General features: G+C 45.2%; 2 protein-coding genes across 9 annotated transcripts in view; both read right to left on the minus strand.

The window, feature by feature from the left end:
• The window catches only part of GPS1 (G protein pathway suppressor 1), a 36,338-nt gene that overhangs the window by 10,777 nt on the left and 7,959 nt on the right, over positions 1–17,602 (minus strand). For 3 of the 8 annotated variants that reach the window (XM_078848355.1, XM_073310690.2, XM_073310692.2), the window contains 12 exons: positions 15,546–15,727; positions 13,856–14,020; positions 13,495–13,630; positions 13,243–13,320; positions 12,625–12,685; positions 12,095–12,180; positions 11,529–11,623; positions 10,356–10,461; positions 8,284–8,394; positions 8,051–8,188; positions 7,548–7,682; positions 5,429–6,701 (listed from right to left, as the gene is read on the minus strand). In XM_078848355.1, coding sequence (XP_078704481.1) covers positions 6,627–6,701; positions 7,548–7,682; positions 8,051–8,188; positions 8,284–8,394; positions 10,356–10,461; positions 11,529–11,623; positions 12,095–12,180; positions 12,625–12,685; positions 13,243–13,320; positions 13,495–13,630; positions 13,856–14,020; positions 15,546–15,727 — 1,368 coding nt within the window. In that variant the 3' untranslated portion in view covers positions 5,429–6,626. Of the gene's footprint in view, positions 1–5,428; positions 6,702–7,547; positions 7,683–8,050; positions 8,189–8,283; positions 8,395–10,355; positions 10,462–11,528; positions 11,624–12,094; positions 12,181–12,624; positions 12,686–13,242; positions 13,631–13,855; positions 14,021–15,545; positions 15,728–17,602 lie in introns of those variants that run through there. The other 5 variants (XM_073310689.2, XM_073310691.2, XM_073310685.2 and 2 more) reach the window with 3 other exon arrangements.
• LOC140897689 (uncharacterized) lies at positions 460–4,192 on the minus strand. Its single transcript, XM_073310607.1, has 2 exons — positions 1,690–4,192; positions 460–1,102 (listed from the first exon to the last, which is right to left on the minus strand). The coding sequence occupies exons 1-2, from the start codon at positions 2,264–2,266 to the stop codon at positions 597–599; spliced, it is 1,083 nt and encodes a 360-aa protein (XP_073166708.1). The 5' UTR covers positions 2,267–4,192; the 3' UTR covers positions 460–596.

Below are 17,602 nucleotides of genomic sequence, written 5' to 3' on the forward strand. Positions count from 1 at the left end.
TAGTCAGGAGCTGTTCAACTCCAGGCTGAGCAAGTGCAGAATGGTGGTAGAATGTGCATTTGGACGTTTAAAGGCGCACTGGCGCAGTTTACTGACTCGCTTAGACCTCAGCGAAACCAATATTCCCACTGTTATTACTGCTTGCTGTGTGCTCCACAATATCTGTGAGAGTAAGGGGGAGACATTTATGGCGGGGTGGGAGGCTGAGGCAAATCGCCTAGCTGCTGGTTACGCGCAGCCAGACACCAGGGCGGTTAGAAGAGCACAGGAGGGCGCGGTACGCATCAGAGAAGCTTTGAAAACCAGTTTCATGAGTGGCCAGGCTACGGTGTGAAAGTTCTGTTTGTTTCTCCTTGATGAAACCCCCCGCCCCTTGGTTCACTCTACTTCCCTGTAAGCTAACCACCCGCCCCTCCTCCCTTCAATCACCGCTTGCAGAGGCAATAAAGTCATTGTTGCTTCACATTCATGCATTTTTATTCATTCATCACACAAATAGGGGGATGACTACCAAGGCAGCCCAGGAGGGGTGGTGGAGGAGGGAAGGAAAATGCCACAAAGCACTTTAAGCACAGCACTTTAAAAGTTTACAACTTTTAAAATTTATTGAATGACAGCCTTCTTTTTTTGGGGCAATCCTCTGTGGTGGAGTGGCTGGTTGGCCGGAGGCCCCCCCACCGCGTTCTTGGGCGTCTGGGTGTGGAGGCTATGGAACTTGGGGAGGAGGGCGGTTGGTTACAGAGGGGCTGCAGTGGCAGTCTGTGCTCCAGCTGCCTTTGCTGCAGCTCAACCATACACTGGAGCATACTGGTTTGGTCCTGCAGCAGCCTCAGCATTGAATCCTGCCTCCTCTCATCACGCTGCCGCCACATTTGAGCTTCAGCCCTGTCTTCAGCCTGCCACCTCTCCTCCCGGTCATTTTGTGCTTTCCTGCACTCTGACATTATTTGCCTCCATGCATTCGTCCGTGCTCTGTCAGTGTGGGAGGACAGCATGAGCTCGGAGAACATTTCATCGCGAGTGCGGTTTTTTTTTTTTTTCTTTCTAAGCTTCACTAGCCTCTGGGAAGGAGAAGATCCTGTGATCATTGAAACACATGCAGCTGGTGGAGAAAAAAAAAAGGGACAGCGGTATTTAAAAAGACATTTTATAAAACAGTGGCTACACTCTTTCAGGGTAAACCTTGCTGTTAACATTACATACATAGCACATGTGCTTTCGTTACAAGGTCGCATTTTGCCTCCTCCCACCGCGTGACTACCCCCTCAACCTTCCCCCCTCCCTGTGGCTAACAGCGGGGAACATTTCTGTTTAGCCACAGGCAAACAGCCCAGCAGGAATGGGCTCCTCTGAGTGTCCCCTGAAGAAAAGCACTCTATTTCAACCAGGTGACCATGAATTATATCTCACTCTCCTGAGGATAACACAGAGAGATAAAGAACGGATGTTGTTTGAATGCCAGCAAACATACACTGCAATGCTTTGTTCTACAATGATTCCCGAGTACGTGTTATTGGCCTGGAGTGGTAAAGTGTCCTACCATGAAGGACGCAATAAGGCTGCCCTCCCCAGAAACCTTTTGCAAAGGCTTTAGGACTACATCTAGGAGAACCGCAAATGCCAGGGCAAAGTAATCCTTTCACATGCTTGCTTTTAAACCATGTATAGTATTTTAAAAGGTACACTCACCAGAGGTCCCTTCTCCGCCTGCTGGGTCCAGTAGGCAGCCTTGGGTGGGTTCGGGGGGTACTGGCTCCAGGTCTAGGGTGAGAAACAGTTCCTGGCTGTCGGGAAAACCGGTTTCTCCGCTTGCTTGCTGTGAGCTATCTACAACCTCCTCCTCCTCCTCCTCATCTTCTTTGTCCCCAAAACCTGCTTCCGTATTGCCTCCATCTCCATTGAAGGAGTCAAACAACACGGCTGGGGTAGTGATGGCTAAAATGGCATGCAGCTCATCATAGAAGCGGCATGTTTGGGGCTCTGACCCAGAGCAGCTGTTCGCCTCTCTGGTTTTCTGGTAGGCTTGCCTCAGCTCCTTCAGTTTCACGCGGCACTGCTTCGAGTCCCTGTTATGGCCTCTGTCCTTCATGCCCTGGGAGATTTTGACAAAGGTTTCGGCATTTCGAAAACTGGAACGGAGTTCTGATAGCATGGATTCCTCTCCCCAAACAGCGATCAGATCCCGTACCTCCCGTTCAGTCCATGCTGGAGCTCTTTTGCGATTCTGGGACTCCATCATGGTCACCTGTGCTGATGAGCTCTGCATGGTCACCTGCAGCTTGCCACGCTGGCCAAACAGGAAATGAGATTCAAAAGTTCGCAGTTCTTTTCCTGTCTACCTGGCCAGTGCATCTGAGTTGAGAGTGCTGTCCAGAGCGGTCATAATGGAGCACTCTGGGATAGCTCCCGGAGGCCAATACCATCGAATTGTGTCCACAGTACCCCAAATTCGAGCTGGCAACGTCGATTTAAGCGCTAATCCACTTGTCAGGGGTGGAGTAAGGAAATCGATTTTAAGAGCCCTTTAAGTCGAAATAAAGGGCTTCATTGTGTGGACGGGTGCAGGTTTACATCGATTTAACGCTGCTAAATTCGACCTAAAGTCCTAGTGTAGACCAGGGTTTAGGTAGATACAAGTACATACCAGTAATCTCTTTACAGATTAGACTTGGAATAGCAAAACTTTTAGTGATTCTACTTTGTATCTGAAGAAATTACTTTCCTTAATGCCTAGTTTGTTCATATAAAGTCCGTTGGCAGTGCAGTGACTTTGTGATGAGCCCTCAGCCAATCCAGACAGACAAGCTGGTTCTTTATTTTTTCTCCACTGGTTCTAGTATGAAGTATGGGGCAAAAGGAGAGAGAACCGATAGGCTGGGCCAAGCCAAGCATCCTTTAAAATGAAAAAGCCTTTTCACAGAATTATAGTTTCTTACTTACATGCAGCATTCTAGTTATGGATCACTATAAATGCAAATCCTCAAAGCCTTGTTTAGGAGATTACTGTGGTAGTGGCGAAGTGGGTAGTGAGTTGCTGGCACAGGTGACTGTCAGGGTATTTTCAGTTAGGGGGAGGGAGCTTTTAAAATATTTTTGGATGGTGAGGGAAGCAGCTAGAAATCAAATTGTTTCTATTTAGGATTTTATCAACTCTCTCAAACCAAAATCCTATGACTTGCTAGATCCTGTGCTAAGGAGTTTTTCTGGTGAAGGGATCTCTTTCTTCCTAGCCCAAAAAGGTCTTGTCCAAAGCCATATCTGCCGCTTTTAATCATCATGTGAGCACCATGATTACTAGTATAGCAGGTGCAATACCTGCCATCAATCCCCATCAGGAGGCATTTGTACAGCTCAGCACCATGATGCCGCCCCATTTACAATTGTATTTTGAGATCTGTCAGTTAGCCAGTTTTTAACTAATGTAATGTGTGCCACTGTCAATTTTGTATCCTTCTAGATTCTTAATCAAAATGTCATGAAGTACGAAATCAAATGCCTTACAGAAGTCTAAGACTTGAAGTCAAAGACACTATTACCTTTATGAACCAAATCTGTAATCTCATAAAAAAAAATATCAGATTAGTGTGACTGGATCTGCATTCCATAAATTTATGTTGATTGGCATTAATCAATCAAGAATTAAAGGAGGATAATATAATTAAGTCCCATATCAGCCACTCTCCAATATTTTGCCTGTGATTGATTTCATAACTTTTCTAAAGAGATCAGAAAAAACACCACTTTCAATTAGCAAGGACCTCTTGGACTATTCCCTCCACCTTAACCATTAACCTAAAGAGGTAGAGACAAGTGAGAGAGGAAATGGAGGAAGACAGCCAAAAGAAGGAAAAAGGTGGAGGGAGGATAAGGATCCAAGACCAAAGACTGGGGTGCACCAGACGACAGAATTTGACCCTACTCAGTATTTTTTGGTACTAGGTCTTTTGCATTTTGGCTTAAGCTGGCTTCTAGGGTGGATCTCTTATTTGTCAACCTTTGCACTACATATATGTTATACCCCAGTTAATGTGCAGGTTAGTAATTAGGCCAGCGAGGAGAGTTGCTGTTTGAGCATAAAGAACCTGGCTTGATGGCTGTGTCTAGTAGGCTGAAATACTGTCTAATTTAAGGTTTCAGAGTAACAGCCGTGTTAGTCTGTATTCGCAAAAAGAAAAGGAGTACTTGTGGCACCTTAGAGACTAACCAATTTATTAGAGCATAAGCTTTCGTGAGCTACAGCTCACTACATCTGATGAAGTGAGCTGTAGCTCACGAAAGCTTATGCTCTAATAAATTGGTTAGTCTCTAAGGTGCCACAAGTACTCCTTTTCTTTTTGTCTAATTTAAGGATAGTCTACAGAACTACTGTTCTCAATGGCCATCGTTAATCGGAGCATCCTTGCTAAAGATGTGGAACTTAAGAGTGGATGGACTGGAGCTGAATCTTCCACTATAAATTATTGTGAATCCTGCTCCCTTTTTAAAGAAAAATAGCTTTTGCTGAATATGAGCTTGACCTTTCAAACTGTGACATCTGCAATTCCATTTTGAGGCAGGTCTCAGATCAAGAACAAAGTATTCTCCATCTGTGAGGGTGACCAGATAGCAGATAGCTGATATGCCTCAGATAGGAAGGACCCAATTCTCTCTAGGGACATAAGCGTTTCACATCACTACAGTAGCATAAAGTGGGTAGAAGTGGCCCTGAGAGAATATCTATTGTGTAAGGGAGTGCCTCTGCTGTCAGAGCAGCTCAACACTCTTCCCCTTCCAAGCCTCTGGGTAAGGACCAGAGAATATTGGACCTTGGGAGGGGGGAAGAGAAGGGGTCATAGCACACTGCACTCCAACTATTCTTGGCTGCCTCTGACCATTGAGGGTGTTCTAATTTACACTGGGGGCTGGGTAGGCTCTTGCACAGCCTTAGAACAGACTAAGTCACATTTGCTTCCCACTTCCCTATTGAATCAGAACTTCTGAGAATCAGGGTAAAATAGCCAAGCTTCCTGGAACCAGATCTTAGCAAGGTGAGTTCAGCCCTTCCAGAAATGGGCCTGGATTAATGCAAAGTTACTGTAATTCCAAAATATGGACAATACCTAACCAAAGACTTCATAGTAAGTACTCCCTCAACTTTCTCCACATAAGCCACAAAATGCTTCAGCAACCGAAATGTGCAAATGGAGGAAGCTGCTGCAGTTTAGCAACTACACAAATGCGTCTTACACATGGCTTCCAGAAAAGCAAGAGAGTAAAACTCCATCAAGTGGCATTCTTCAGACCTCCTCACACAAGTGGTATTACCTTATTTCCAAACACCTCCAACCATATTAAAATGCTCAAAACAGCAGCCTGTCACCAAGTTTAGTATTAAAGAAAAGAATCAGGACAGCTAAAAGCAACTAACACAAAACTCCAAACACTGCAATGAGCTTTTTAATTACCTTCTTTAATGAACTAGAGATAATGACTTATTTTAAAAACAAAAATAGCATTAACATTTGTTTGTAGTAAATTGCTGGACCAGTCAGGGCTGGATCAAAATTCTTAACTTTATCCTATGGGACTGGATGAATGCAAAGTTGCTGTAATTCCAGAATATTCAACACTTAACTACGCTCATTAATACAACACTATATGAGTCTGGGCTGCCACCTTAAACCCATTTATAAAAGGAAAGTTGGAACAGATGCACCTGCTGAGCAGGTACCTGGGCTGGCTTCTTTTGGTTTCTGCCCCAGACCTGATGTGTTGTATTTCTATGGCATGGACTCATGCCACCAAGAGCCACTGGTGCACAGGCTAAGAAGCCACTGTACGCTGATGAAGTAAAACGGACAAGCAACAGCATTTGCACACGATGGAGCCTTACTGCAGTGGCAAACCACCACCAAAATCCAAAGCCAAGTGATAGGCATGTGGAAACAAATTAGGAAACAGGCCTTTGAAAAAGGGACAGGCCAGACTGAAAGAGGTTGGATCCAGGATAAGTGCAACAACCTGAAATAAATGCCTTTGAGTATGCAGAAGTGGTGCCATATTTCCCAGGGTGGGTGAGAAGTCCTAGAACGTGCTTCCTGAGAGGAGCTCCCCTCTGGCTGAATGCTGGGCCCATACCATTGAGAGCATTTCAGTCTGAGGGCTTTGAAGTAAAGGAAAAGCACTGCATTGCTCAGAGACAAGGCAACACTGTCAGGTCAGTAAAACAGTCTCCCTTTAGATACACCCCCATCCATCGAACTTACAATCTTCCTTTGCAGTTCTGATCCTGGAAAGCTCTAATAGCAGCTGAAGAGACCCAAGATCAGCATCTCTCTGAAATATACTAAGAGTTCTTTCTGGGGTGGTGGATACAGAGGAGAGGGCAGAGAACATGCAACCAGCACTGAAATGATGGACAATTCCAGGGATGCTGCATTTAGTGACAGCTTCTGTTCAAAAGGAATTAAGTTATCCAAATCTGAACGTTAGCCCCCACCATCAGCCCTGACTCTCCCAGCCCCAATGAGAGAGAGAGAGAGAATGACAGGGATAGTTTGTGAAGCTCAGTAGTCTGTGGTTAGGACATAGGACAAACAGCTGGGGCAGGGAAGTGGGGGAGGTTCTTTGATTGTACATGAAGATTTTCACATGTTGGTGCTCATTCGGGATTGGCTGTTAGCTGGAGTGAGCTCGCCTTGGCTACCTTCTCGTGGAGGAGACTGTAATAAGAAAACCAAAATACAGCCCTGGTTAATGATGGCCTGGAACTGCCCCTGCACCAGGGCTCTAAACACAGAACACTCCCAAAGAGGGTATGCTCAGCACAAGTAAACCATACAGCAGGGTAGTGACATTCTCAGCTCAGCCTTCCCTCTTTCCCAGCAAGTACTGGGTGGAGGGAGGGAGTCCTACACACCAGGAGCACAAAGCTTGTTTATTTAGTTACAAATAAATCTTATGTTTCAATCATTTTTCTGTTAATAAATCTTTCACTATTTTTACAAAAAAATTTGTTATTCATAAATATTTGCACTACAGTTTACAGATTATGGGTGTTTGCAAACTATTCACTTCAGCTATTCAAGGTGTGTGATTGGTCACCTAATTTGAATCAAATACCCATTCAGAACTTGAATGCCATGTGGCATTTGGCCACAGGGATGAGCGTACTATGGCAGCATCAACAGAATCCCATGAACACTTTATACAGCAGTCAGCCTGCTCTCTCCAGGGCACTGTCCTGCGGAACCATTTCTTGGGCAGGATTGCTCCAGTCAACGTATGTATTTCAATTTCCCTCATGAAAATAAAAAAGTTATGAAAAATTAAATCCCTTGTTGTAATTTAACCAGCCACTCACCTACTGACTGGAGTAAATAGTAACCAGGATCTGTCCTGCTAGCTGCAAGCTCCATTCTCTAACATTCTCAGAATCCATCCTCTTGTGGGTAAAGAAAACCTCTTTCCCCAGAGTCCCTAGTCACCAGCTTTTACCCCTCTGTACCACATCATCCAAATGGTTACCATTTACCTCAGATTCCATCACAAAGGGGCCCTTTGCTCACCTTGACGTGTATCTGGTTGCGCAGGACTGCTGCCCGCAGGATCATGGCTTTGGCACGTCGCTGGAACTCTTTGCCCATTAATAAGGACTTTTCAAAGGTGGTGCTGCGCTGATCTACATCCCGAGCATAAAGAATCTGTAACCAACAAGAAGAACTCAACACGGGAACTGGAAATGGACTCAATTACTAGGAAGCTCCTTCCACACAACAGACTGGAAGGAATCTACAGGACTCAAACCCTTGACATATCAGCTAGACAAACACACCCTCACTACAGGCAAATGCAACTTCAACCAGTATTCCAGGGGCAAAGAGAGGGAGAGTGAAGCTGAGTTCTTCAGGAGCTCATCATTAAAAAGTAATGCTCCTGCTGTATTAACCAAGATGGTGGTACAGGAAAGGTGATCAGAGATCTTTAATACTGCATCCCTAGCCAGCTGTTAGCGTCAATCCGCAGCCTAGCACTTGCCATCAGAAACAAACTGAGGTGTGGGGACACTCACTTTGCTATGAGAATCTATTCTGGCATTGATCAGTCCTTCCAGGATCAGCTGGGTCAGCTCATCCTCCAGCGCTGCCACTGTGGTGTTAAATGCTGTAGCCATCTTGCGCATGTCTGCTGACACATAGGGGCTGAAATACTAAGAACCAGAAAATACAGTCAGTTTCCAGGTTCATCCACCCCCACTCCTTTGAAACTTTATGGTGAAAGATAGGTCCTACCTCTAACCCTTACCCATTCCTCAGGTTTGCATGGAAATGTTACCTGGATAAGGGCACGATTTCGGATCTGCGTGTAGAGTGTCCTCACGTGAGGTGCCAGGTACATATCCAGCAGCAGGTTATCCTACGCAAAAGAAAGAGCAAAATATTAGAAGCTAGAGCAGGAAGCTGGCTGGATAAAAATAATGATTTTTTTAAAATAAATTTTTAAAATTTTGACTAACAAAAAAAACTCTTAAAATTTAAAATAATTATTTTACACGTTGCTAGTCCTTTATTTTGTTCCCATTTTATAATCTTAACTTGCTACAATGAATGTTTTGACCTTGTTCCTTAGAAGATCTGGAAAAAGGGGTAAACAGTGAAGTGGCAAAATTTGCAGATGATACAGAATTACTAAAGATAGTTAAGACTGAGGCAGACTGCGAAGAGCTACAAAAGGATCTCTCAAAACTGGGTGACTGGGCAACAAAATGGCAGATGAAATTTAATGTTAATAAATGCAAAGTAATGCACATTGGAAAGCATAATCCCAACTATACATATAAAATGATGGGGTCTAAATTAGCTGTTACCACTCAAGAAAGATCTTGGAGTCACTGTGGATAGTTCTCTGAAAACATCCACTCAGTGTGCAGCGACAGTCAAAAAAGCTAACAGAATGTTGGGAATAATTAAGAAAGGGATAGATAATAGGACAGAAAATATCATGTTGCCTCTATATAAATCCATGGTATGCCCACATCTTGAATACTGTGTGCAGATGTGGTCGCCCCATCTCAAAAAAGATGTATTGGAATTAGAAAAGGTTCAAAAAAGGGCAACAAAAATGAATAGGGGTATGGAACGGCTTCCATAGGAGGAGAGATTAATAAGACTGGGACTTTTCAGCTTGGAAAAGAGACCGCTAAGGGGAGATACGACTGAGGTCTATAAAATCATGACAGGTGTAGAGAAAGTAGATAAGGAAGTGTTGTTTACTGCTTCTCATAACACAAGAGCTAGGGGTCACCAAATGAAATTAATAGGCAGCAGGTTTAAAACAAATAAAAAGGAAGTATTTCTTCACACAACACACAGTCAACCTGTGGAACTCCTTGTGATATGGTCTTGGCCTTCACAACATCCTAACAGTGTTCAAAAAAGAACCCGATTAATTCATGGAGGATAGGTCCATCAATGGCTATTAGCCAGGATGGGCAGTAATGGTGTCCCTAGCCTCTGTTTGCCAGAAGCTGGAATGAGTGACAGGGGATGGATCACTTGATGATTACCTGTTCTGTTCATTCCCTCTGGGGCACCTGGCATTGGCCACTGTTGGCAGACAGGATCCTGGGCTAGATGGACCTTTGATCTGACCCAGTAGGGCCATTCTTATGTTCTTAAGAGTTACAGATTTTACAAACATTTTTTCCTTTCTATAAAAAGAACACCACAAATTCACACATGAAATTAATGATCAAGTAGACCATGTTATTTTTGGAGCCAGCACCACCTTCCCATATATTGAAACTTCCATAAGGCAAGAAAGCTGAAATGCTTTGACCAGGCTAGACTCCATCAGGGTTTTCTGTCTAAAATCAATAAGATTTGTGCTCTTATGCCCCTTGGATGTTGTTGAAAATCCCACCATTAGCTACTGAGATATGTTCTCACACTGCAGTTGTTGATGAGGCCACGGACTTGGATTTTCAGTATAATTGTGCATTTTCTTGGCAGAAAAATAGTCAATGCAAAGTCTGAAATTTTAGTAACAGTCCAGCAACTAATTAAAGGAACAAGGACAAAACATCCACTGTAAGAATTTAAGTCTATAGAATGGGAAGTAAAGAACTAGCAACATATAAATAAAGATCAATTTAAAAAAATTAAATCCTGATTTTTATTCACTGCCACCTAGAACCAAGAAGCAGAGCAGAAGAGTCCAACATGAAACACCTACAACTTCAGACAAATTTGAACGTACGTTGCTTTTCTTAAGACAAAAGAGAAGAACCCTCAGGCCCTGTGTCACCCTCTCCCACACACATCACATGGAAACCTGAGCTCCCACATCCCCCTGCTTCCTCCCCTCCCAGGACTTACTTTCATCTCATCCAGCATCTTCAGGCATGAAGCATATTTGGATTCATAAAACTTGAAGATGATGTCACGCACCTGAGGCTCCAGCTCCAAGAACAGTTTGAAGGAGCTGTAGACACACAGCAGTAGTCAGATGCTGGGACCTGACATTGACACACCCCACCCCACAAACACTACCACCCCAATGCCTGGCTATGAACACTCTCCTCACTGCCCTATGATGCTCCAAGTGTTAACACTCTAGCAGCCTGGACAGCCCGTTTTCTCAGGGGCTGTGATGGACTCAGCATAGCAAAGGTGCCAGGGTCAGTGAAAGCCAAGAGCCTCCTGCCAAAGCCTGTACTGGAGGTGCCCTTCCATAAAATATAGGAAAGTATGTGGAGTGGGGCAGATCAGGACCAAAATAGCATCAGTACTATCAGGGTTGGGCAGCACCAGGCTGCAGCACTATGCTAACCAGCGCTCAGCAACCCTTTTGGGAACATGACCTTTACTCACAGTGTGCTGAGAAGCAGGGTAGGGCTCAGCATAACAGATTTTAATCCACAGAGGACACAGATCTTTCCAGGGAGTCCAGCACCTCCAAAGTCCCTCCCACAAATCTCTGCATGCTGTGGACCTCTCCCTGCAAGCCACCTGCCTGTCATGCCAGGGAAGCTGGTTGGTTAGCAGAGAGAGGACAACTCTTTTACCCCCTCAATTTAGGATTGACGCACCCTTATCAGTTAGGGGGTTATTATATTGGATAGTTGAATGGCTGTCATGAATATCCAGAGGTATAATTAATGACAAATTTTGGAAGGGATATTAAACATCCCACTTCAAGGTGTAAGCCAATCTTTAATTACTAATGTGGGTGTAGATTATCCCACAACTACTACCGAGAAGTTCTTACACCATCCTTTGAAGCATCTGGTGCTGGCCACTGTCAAGAGAAAGAGACTGAGCTAGATGGACCTTTGTACGATCCATTCTGACAGTTCCTAGGTTGCTATTATGAAAGTCTCATCTGTGACTAAACTGGTGCCTTTTCATAGAGAAATCCCAACTATCATTTAAGGTTTAGATACCTAACTAAGTGGGGTTCTGGAACTCAGGCCTCACCTCCAACCAGAGACCATTCTTGAGCAAAGCTCCAGTATCCATCCTGCAAACTCCTCCCCAGGCATCACTCACCTGCTAGAGATGACATTGCGTTGCAGTTCCTGACGGTCAAAAGTGGCCAGTGCACAGAGGCCACCATACACAGCCACGTTACTAGGAGATAACAGCTAGAGAGGGACAGAGATCGAGACCAGAACTGAAGTATTATTGAATGCTGTAACATGGAGCAAGGCAGAGCTAAGCCTCCAGACCCATCCCTCCCACAGCAAGAATACAGGTTGACCCTTGACAAATACAGTGGGACCAAGTGAAAAACATGGACACTCCCCAAATCAGGCTTCACTCAGACCCCAAAAGCTGGAATAATGCCCAGCAGCCAGCCTTTCAATTCCGTTATCTGAACTCCCCTAAATTCAGTTCCCTGCTCCACCACAGACTTCCTGTGTGACCTTGTGCAGATTCCTTTATAACTCAGTTCCCCCATCTGTAAAATGGGGATAATCCTGTTTGCCAAATACATTACAGATTGTGGGCTCGGATACTACCATGATGGGGGCCCATAAGTACCTTACACAGACAGATACTGTACATAGCTTCCCCTCTGACCCCTGCACACAGCCCCCTCTTAGTCCTCTTACCTCAGGGAAGTCACAGTGGTCAAATGAGGCCAACAAGAAGCACTTTGCTGCCTGCTTGTATTTCCGAGCTGCTAGTTCAGCTAAGCCTATGAATAAGACTTAGTTAGTTCTTTGTCCACTACCATACATGTACTAGTTAGGACATAAATAAGAAATATGGAAGAGTGGAGTGGGCACCAGGATCCCGAGGAGTTGCTAGAGCCCCACAGTTTCAGGGAAGCAGACACTGTCAGTTAAGTAAGTGACATTCTAGAGACTGAAATGAACTGCCCTAAGGACCCTGGGCTTGGAAAGTTTGGGGAGGGGCAGGAACCAGTCAGGGATGGGAACTCCAGGATGGTTCCCTGCTCAAAACTTGTCAACTGTGTTTGCGTCCTGCCAAGAGAACATGAAGTACAGAGACCAGTGAGAACATTCTGAGCACTCCTTGGCTGGGTGAGAGGCATTCTCGACTTCACTAAAGCCCCAGGAATGGCAAACGGGCGAGAAGACTGCCCGGTGGCATCCAGGAAGCAGAGGAGCTCACTCACCTGCTGCACACTTCAGCTTGGTGAGAATCGCCTGTGTCTGGCTGTCCCTCTCTCCTCTTTGCTAGAGGGTGAAAGGAGCAGGAGTGAGTGACTTATACAGATCCCTTAACCATACTGGGGGAAGCCGATCTGCTTTGGGAGCTCCCTTTCATCTCAGCAGCAGGATCCCCAGATAGCCCTAGGGATATTAAAACCCAGGAACCCATTTGGGAAGGTAGGCAGCATTCTCAATAGGAAGGTAGTTTCACCCCACTCCCTTAGGGAAGGCAACAAGGACACCATTCACACAGTGCCCAGCCTTTGGCTAATGGCAAACACGGGACAGAGGTGGTCAAATGAGAGGTAAAGTGCTCCAGGCACAAGTCATTGTGGAGATAAAAGGGGCGGTGGAGCCCAGAGAGGAGAGTATACCAAGCAGCGGGATGGGACTGACAGTCTGATTAGCTGGAGAACACTGGCTTGTGTGTGAATTTGAGCAATGAGGGAAGGAAACATGCATGGAGCAAGTCCAATAGAGAGTGAGGAAAGGAAGAGGGGAGGTCTGGCCAACCCTGACTGAAGAGGTACAGAGCAGACAAAGGAAACATCTGAGAACTGTAAGGGAAAGAAACCTCTTACCTCTGCAATTTCTGGGGTGGACTCCGCCTTGCTTACGTAGCTCAGAACGTGGGACCAATTCTGAAGGTAAACGCTAACCTGCAAGGAGGCAATCAGACAAACAACAGTGCAATGGAAACAAATCAGAGCACAAGCAAATAGTGCTACCTGCTGGCTGACCAATGTCATTTCAGAGATAGAAAGGTGTAACTCATCTATGTGAGAGGGACTCCTCTGTGGATTGTACGATTCCCTCGCTGCATGGCTCCCTACCTTGATGACATTGAGGCACATGTTAATGACGTGCTTAGCGCTGGTACAGTAATCACGGGCTCGTGAGTAACACTTGAGGGCATTGCTGAGGTCCCCACAGTCAAGGTAGTGATCACCCAGGTCATCGTGGCCTCTCCTGGAGAGAAGGATGAGAAGAGCAGTGAGCTGCATTCTCAGGCAGAAAATCTCAAAAAAGTGCAGGGTTCCGTTTGACTGTGGGAAAGAGAGGCACAAAGCTTGTCTGTGCCACTCAAACGGACATTGCACCCAGCCCCATCTAATGCAGCCCAGGCCCTGAGCTATATTCTCCCAGGGAAGCAGAATGCTCTTTCCCACTCCAGTCGAGCCTTTCCCTCCTCACCTGATGCTCTCCTTGATTGAATTTCCTTTGTAGTTTTTCAGATCCGTATCCAGCTTTTCCAGTTTGAGAAGGGCTTTCTTCCGTGTGGCCTCAACCCATGCTGTATCAAGAGGAGGGGGCTCAATCCCACCATCAGGGACAGCATCAGGGGTGTTCTGCAGCTCTCTGAAAGTCAAGCCAATAAGAGTCTGAATTGGGCTGTTAAACTATAACCTCTCCAATGCAGGGACCTGCTATTTATGTGGCACAGTTCCCCTGGCATACAGCACCATGCATTACGAGAGAAACCATCTAAACAATAAGTAGGCAAGAGAAAACGGAAAGCCCATAATCAGTAGTGAAAATCTGCATTCTAATTGGATTTTAAAAGTTGCCTTGTTTTTTTGTCACAGACAGTTAAAAAACCCTCTTCCTTCAAAAAAATGTTCCTTTTACAGATATGCTCTGAACAAGCGGGTTCCTGACTAACAGAAAAATAGAGTGAGCCTATTCCATAAATCCGATTCTAGCGAGTCAGTAATGGTGCTGTGAGCCACTAACCCACTTCGCAAGCATCAAGAGTCACCAAACCTACTTCAAGCACCTCCATACAAGATACAAAGCGTGCACACTTTCCTACACTTTGCTCTCTTCCTAATTGGTTTCAACCAGTTAGACAGCAACATGCAAATGACTTCAGGACCAGGCTAAAGAAGGAAGGCCACAATACCCCCAGTCTTTAAATGAAGTGCCCATAGGTCAGCCACAAATGGAAAAGCAGCTCCAGAGAATGGCCTAATTCCACCTCTCTCAGATCAGTGCTTCCTGCTTGAATTGAATTCCCCTCTCCCAAGATTTATGTTAACTGAGGTAGACACACAACTTAACCAGTTTAAAACCCATTCTGTTCCACTGACATTTCCTCCCAAACCCACAAGAAACCAATAAGCATCAATACATTGCCATGCAAGGTAGTAAGATTCTACACACAATAGAAGGGTCCCATCCAATGCAGATCAATCAAGAAATCATGTCATGTGCATCATAACTGCACTGTAAAGATCAAAGGTGGGAACTGTGGATAAATAAGGAAAGTATCAAGGCTAATCACTAACAACCAAAGCTCATCAGCCAGGCTGCAATTTGTGAAAGGCTAAGTCAGAGAAGTGAACATTTAAACAGGGTTTTTGATGTAGAGAATGCAGAACACCCAATAGAAGCTGAATTTCCAAACCTCCCCAAGGCACAGATCTCTCTGTGTGTCAGAGCAAAAGCAACCCTATCCCTTTCTTCCCAGCCAGAGGTTTGCATGCCGCTGAATGCATGGCTGCAGTGGGGAAGGGGTGTAAGCAGTCTGCCAGATATTAAACTCTAAATTTAACTCTGTTTTTACAGAAGGCATTTATGTACATAAGGCATTTGAGAACACCTACAAGTTCTAGCCTGTCTTCAACATCCATGTTTAACCTTTACTAATGTGAAAGATCAGAGAGAGAACAGACCCTTCTGTGTATTTCATCTCGAAGAAAGCACTAAGCCCAAGGTGTAGGCAGGGTCAGTTCACTGGAATGTGATGTCAGATTCCCATCTAATCTCCACGAGGAGTATTTTGCTGTTACACACAATCTCCTCTTTCACAGAGGTTTTCCTGTGCTGCATTTGCCCTGATATGGTCAAAGAAGCACTCCAGATTCCCACCACCTCCTGGTACCTGGTGGCCTCAGACAGTTTTCGGTGGATTTCCTCATACACATCAACATTGAAAGTTCTTTGGACGAATGACAGCGCCATCTTGAGGGCCTCCACCCGAAGCTGCGGACAGTGGTCAGCAATGAACTGCAACCGCTCAATCCGCATCAAGCCGCTGTAACTAGATGCATACTGCTCCAAATCCTGCAAACAAAACCCAGGCCCAGAGAGAGCATCACTAATACAAATACCAGAGTGGCCCACAAGCCCCCAACCTCCCCTTGTCCTGCAGAGTCTGTTCCTGCAGCCCAACCCCACTTGAAAACATTAAACCACTCAGCAGAACATGAAAATTACTCATTCTCCATTTCTGCCTCCCTCCAGGTTTTAGAGAGACAAGTGTGGGGGGTGAGGTCATATCTTTTATTGGACCAACTTCTGTTGGTGAGACAGACAGAAGCTTTTGAGCTTGAACAGAGCTCTTCTTCAGGTCCCAGAGCCTGGGCTCCATGCTGAGCTTGAACATCTACACTGCAATTAAAGAGCTCCATAGCCCAACCCCTGAAAGTCCAAGTCAACTGACATGGGCCACCCATGGTGTTTAACTGCAGTGTAGACACTCCCTAGAATACCCTGTTTTCAATTATTAATTACTTTGTTGATTTTAACCATTCAAACTTCCAAGACATGTTTGCCTCAGGCTGAATTATTATTTTAAATTTCAGCCATTTCTGAAAACAAAGGTAAGGGAAAGGACATTCTTTAACATGGGCAAAACAATTCTTGGGGCTCTTCAATTGAGAATCTCCAGCGCCCCCATGCTTTGGAGGAGGGAATTTATATATGGCAGGAAGATGACTTTTGTATACTTGTGAAAATCTGCCCAAATTTGGCTAAGATTTGAACCTTTTGGGGGGAGTGGAGGGAGAGGGAGAGCAGAGTTCCAGTTTGCACATGCTCAGAAGACTTGCCAGAACTTCACAGCTATTGTCCCAAAAATTCTGTCTGCACTGAGTATGCTCTAGCCAAGACTGAGCAGGACTTTCTGTGACAGGTTGGACCCCCAGTTCATGATGCCACCTGATATACTGGGGTCCCACTAAGCCCGCCTGTTCCACCAGCCTAGGCTTCCTCACCCTGTCTTTGGTGGGCCAGGCCCTCAAGTCTTCTCTAGCACACACACAGGGAAGGCCACACCCAGCTGCAGACACAGACTGAAATCAGCTCTCTGGTGGAGGATTCAGCTCAGGGATTTACCCAGCACTCACGTGTACACCTCCTTTGGGGTGCAAACCCAAAATAATATTGTCTTGCACTGTACAGCACAAGCTCATAAAAAAATCACCCCCTCTCAATGTGGAGGGAGATATGCACATGTTTTTGCACATCCTCCCCCCCCCCCCCACGATATGAATTGTACAAACCGGTTTACAGAAAACAAAGACAAGTTTATTAACTACAAAATACGTATTTTAAGTGATAAGGGATAGCAAACAGATCAAAGCAGATTACTGAGCAAACAAAACAAAACCACACAAACTAGACTTAGTACATTAAAGAAATTGACTACAAATAGTAATTTCTCACCCTAAATGTTTTATGCAGGTTGCAGAGTTTCTCAAACTGCATTGCTTGCAGCTTAAATCTCCAGGTATACCCTTCCCAGGCTGACCTCTCTCAGCCTGGGTCCCAGTACTGCTCCCCAGATCAGTCTTAGGTATTTCCAGCAGTCATCCTGGGCAGGGATTCAGTGAAGAATCGGCAACCTTGATTAACTCATTTCCCAGCCATAAACAGGATTTACATATGGTGGGAAACTCTTGTTTCCTAGTCTGCTCCCCATCCCCCATTCAGTGGAAAATCATCAGCTCAAGATGTCCTGTACCAGGTGACATGGTCACATGACCTTGCAGTGTCAAAGCAACCATGAGACAAGATTTATTTGTAATGTCCACAGGAAAGAATCCCAGGAAGATGGGAGATCAGCATCTTCAGAGACCCATTCCATTGTCTTTCCTAATGGCCCATTCAGCCTGATTGCCTACTGTCTGGTAGGCATTTCCCAGATGCAAACACTTT

Source organism: Lepidochelys kempii, chromosome 14 (genome assembly GCF_965140285.1).
Source record: "Lepidochelys kempii isolate rLepKem1 chromosome 14, rLepKem1.hap1, whole genome shotgun sequence".
Classification (NCBI taxonomy): Eukaryota; Metazoa; Chordata; order Testudines; family Cheloniidae; genus Lepidochelys; species Lepidochelys kempii.